Here is a 4,310-nt window from a genome sequence, read left to right as displayed (position 1 = left end):
ATTCAGAAAATCTTTTCAGGACCCCACCTTGATGTTTCGGGACCCCACTTTGGGTCCTGACCCCAACTTTGGGAAATGCTGCGCTAGACAATAAAAATGTTTCTTATATTGTAAACATAATACAAACACTGTCCCTTTTCATATGCATTACTCTCCCCTGCTTTACTCCATTTCCATCTGTCTGCTTTCAGCATGACTCATCACTCTCTGGAGTATTATTTTGTTTATTGCTGCAAGTTTGCACAAAGGCACCGCTGCCTCATCAACTTCTCACATTCACTTAGACAGGTAATATTTTAGAAGCAAGAGGAGGGGCACTTCAGAGCAAAGCTCTGCCGGCGCTTTAATATTAACTGTGCTCATTTATATATATTTTTGTCTTTTATGATACATCTATTTGGATTTGGCTTTATGTGCACAATAAAATCAGCTTACAACCTCCAAGGGGGAGTGAAATGAGGACTTTTCCTCWGGGGAAAGACTCTTATCTTCTAAATGACTCAGGTTTTTTTTTCTTTCTCAGTGTCAAGAAACAATGTCTGGGCTTAGTCTATCTTATTAAATCGCAGTCTCTTTGTCAAGTTATGTATTCTCTGCAGTTCTTCAGCTCTGTCATCACAGTTCATCGAAGCAGAGGAAAGATTTTGGAGGAGTTCAAATGCCCACTGGTTGTAAATGTTTTATTTACATGGATGTATATTGCAAGTATGCATATTCCCAAAATTCCCAAAATGCCAGAAGATTGACATTTAACCTGAAACAAGGAATTTTTATTTTTTATTTTGCACCAAAACACCATTTTATAGTTTTTTGACTTGGGTGTTGTAATGCCAAACTTCTTGTCTAATTAAAATGCCCATTTATGCATGACATCAATAAATAAACCCAATCTGAGATCCGTAACTTTGACCTCGATGGGTAATACAAAAAATAAAGTTAAAAGCTTACTAGAAGGTATAAATCTTTGTCCTGGGACCTGCTTGAGGCCAGTTTGCTTCAACCAGACATGGTTTTCTTCTGGTTGGATGGAGACTGTGTTCAGTTAATCTCCCCTGTGGTTAAAAAAATAAATAAAAAAAATAACTTAGAGACAAAATCACAGAAGCAAAAAAAAGTGAGGAAAGTGTAGCAAGTAGGTCACTGCTCTGAGAAAAAAAGAAGAAGCAAAATGACGGTTTAATTTTGTAATCTTCTGAGCACTAGCTCACTGATTAATCCTTGGACTATGATCTGAATGCTTGTGAGTGCCTTCCTAAATACAATTAATACCTGCAAATGACTGAGCAATTTCTTATATGGACTGAGGAAATCAGTGAAGTTTAATACAATTATTTTCAGATATTTTACTTTATTGTTTTTTTTTCTCAACAAAATTATCATGCATATTAACCAGTTTCTTGTTTTAATTTTGTAGCAACATTTTGCACAAAAACACCCCACTAAGACTGCCTCCTATAAGTATGTGCTGTAAGCTTACCGATGTAGTACACTACGGAGACTTGTCTGATGTCAAGTTATAAAAAAAATATCATTGGGACATGTCATATTCATAGCTAATTTAAAGTAAAGCAAGGGAGTTCATTTAAAGTGCATAAATAACACAGGGACAGGAACACTTTTTAAAATAACAGAAATGTGTTTTCAAATGTAAACCTGTTCACAAGCCACATGGTTTTGAAGAAAAGAAAAATAGAAAACAGCATTTCATTTTCCGTGTTTCTGTTTCTTTCAGATGGTGAAGGAGGAGAGGTTTCACCCCCGATGGGTGCCGGCATTGACAGCAACAGCTGGCACTTTCGCTACGGCCCCGGGGGTCCTGGAGCACCTCCACAACACCTGAAGCCTGGCGAGGTTCCTCCGGAAGCTTTCATCATCCCCGGCTCGCCCGCCATAATATCCATCAGACAGAACCAAGGAGGAGAGGATGACAAGAGCGATTTCATCACCTTTGGGAAGAAAGAGGAGGCCAAGAAAAAGAAAAAGAAGAAGAAGGAGAAGGAGAAGAAAGACAAAAAGGATAAGGGGAAGGATGATGGCGATGAGTAAAGCAGTAGGCAATGATAAAGAAAAGAGCAAAGAAGTAAAGGGCGTTGCTAAAACAGAGGTACCAACCAAAGTTCACTGGGCAAAAAGAGAATATTTCACTTTACTATCTATCATCACTGACAACAATTTAAAGCTTTTACTCTTGTGATCCTGGCCTTATGAGGAATTAGTTTACCTTCAGTTTCTTACTGATGGAAATTATTTGTCTTGCCTTTATACAATTGATACAACAAAAAAAATATTAAAGATTGTTTCTTTCTCTCCATTTCCCATGTGCCTTTGCACCCTGAGTCAAGTCTTGTCATTCTTAAGAAAAAAAAAGAAAGTTCCACCCCTCCACCATGTTGATTTGTTTCTCCTTTAACCCACTGGGCATGTTGGCACCTCTGTCTTACCCCCTCTCTAATGTGTAAAGCATCCTCTCATCGAGGAAAACCTTATTTTGAAACAAAAGCGAATAAAAAAAGGCTGTGCCAGCAAAAAGGAAAAAAAGCAACACGAAGAAGACTGACACAGATGCATGCAGTCTGGAGCTGGACACAAACTACTTGTAAATAGCACTGACAGGAGTCACCGAAACTAAGGCCAATTTGACACTGCTGCAGATACACAGGCGATTACCAACAGTGTTCCCTGAGATCGCATTGAAACACATGCACACACTCACACATCAAAACACCAACTTATTACCCATCATACAGCGGACACTGAAAGAACTTGACACCTAACAAAAGGAGAGAGACTCAAGTACAAGAAACACGCTTAAAGCTGGACACWGCAAGCTCTTTGCCCTGCACAGTCACCTCTTATGTGCAAATGTATGTCGGCTCCCTCAGGATGGAAGCAGATCCTTTTGCAGTCACTCTATATTTGCTTGCTGCATCAAAACAACAAAGAGCTTCATCTCCTGTCAAAACTTCAGTTGAGAAGAGACCACGTGGGAATGTGGAGGAAAGATGGAAGATGCCTCCCATTTTCCTAAATATCACAGAGGTTCGAGTCCAGCTGAGCTGGCTGGAGACTCTYCAGCGATTTGGTGGACTGTAAATGAAATGGTAAAGAGCACTTGTATAATGTTATCTTCTCCTGGTGCAGGAAAATAAAGCCTGATGCTTTCTACTTTGAATGTTTGGTAGCAACCAATCCTTACTGATACCTTGAGTTTACAAATAACCACCTGCTTGTGTTTTCTCCCAGCTGCCACAAACTGAATTTCACACACATCACTTTATTTTTCTTCTTGTTACCCATCCCTCTGGCTGACATTTTATGTAACATTCAAATTTTTATTTTGTTTAAAGAGATTTTTTTGCTCATAGCTTTAACTTCTTTATGCTTTACTCCTTGATTTTACCCTCAGACTCTATCCCCACAACCCCTGCTCTGACTCCCTTTCTTGGGATCAGTCCCTGAGAACGGCCTGCTCAGAACATTGTGGTGTGCTGAGAACAGCATGGAGTAATGTGGACGAAGGCCTGAGGGAGAACCAGTCAGGGGTCTGTTTCTCAAGTCCAAAATGGTCCAGTGCTTTTAACTTGTGAATACCACAGTATGTCGTTCATTTCCTGTTTGTAGACACTGATGAGAGGGGAACGAGTGGGATGAGGCTGATAACGGAGGGGTGAAGAAATGAGGAATGGCTGACCCTTCCTCTTCACGTCCGCTAGAAGGAAAGTTCACCAACTTGATTGTTTAGGAGCACCGAGTCACAAAATTAGCTTCAATGTACATAGATTGTCTCGACAGTAACCGAAACTTGAGAAATAACGAGCATCCAGGGATTTAATCCCAGAGCTTTACCCCTCGCAAACACACAGACAGTTTTGACGACTACAATTGCCTCAAGACCTGCTTCTGTTGGTTCCTTCCCTTTGCCTGTAACTTGTTGCCATGTCCAAAAAGGTTTTTCAGCTCAGTATGACGTCACTCCATTAGGTGGCTGCTGCATGTACTGCTCTAAGGAAACACATACTATATAGAGAAATATATATATATATAGATTGATAGATTGCTATGATTTTWTTCTTTTGTATTATCATTTCTCATCATTACTCACACGGGAAATATTTGTATGTATTTCTGTCTCTGCCAAGCATCTATGTACAACAATCACACTCCACAGATGTTTTATGGCATCCACTAACCTTCTCTAGGTATTTGTAAATGATATAGTGTGATACATTTCAATGCAAACTTTTGTTTCTCTCTCTCTCTCTCTCTCTCTCTCTCTCTCTCTCTCTCTCTCTCTCTCTCTCTCTCTCTCT

The 4,310-nt window shown here is 39.8% G+C and overlaps 1 protein-coding gene across 2 annotated transcripts in view; it reads left to right on the top strand.

Moving 5' to 3' along the window:
• The window catches only part of pcdh2ac (protocadherin 2 alpha c), a 22,131-nt gene extending 18,959 nt beyond the window's left edge, over positions 1-3,172 (top strand). Inside the window, exon 4 of one of the 2 annotated variants that reach the window (XM_014007314.1) lies at positions 1,733-3,172. In XM_014007314.1, coding sequence (XP_013862768.1) covers positions 1,733-2,046 — 314 coding nt within the window. In that variant the 3' untranslated portion in view covers positions 2,047-3,172. The remainder of the gene's footprint in view (positions 1-1,732) is intronic. The other variant, XM_014007322.1, reaches the window with a different exon arrangement.
• Positions 3,173-4,310: the final 1,138 nt, after the last annotated feature.

Source organism: Austrofundulus limnaeus, unplaced genomic scaffold (assembly GCF_001266775.1).
Source record: "Austrofundulus limnaeus strain Quisiro unplaced genomic scaffold, Austrofundulus_limnaeus-1.0 Scaffold1, whole genome shotgun sequence".
NCBI classification, from domain to species: Eukaryota; Metazoa; Chordata; class Actinopteri; order Cyprinodontiformes; family Rivulidae; genus Austrofundulus; species Austrofundulus limnaeus.
Note: the sequence above shows the minus strand (reverse complement) of the source record. Positions and strands in the feature narration are given on the sequence as shown.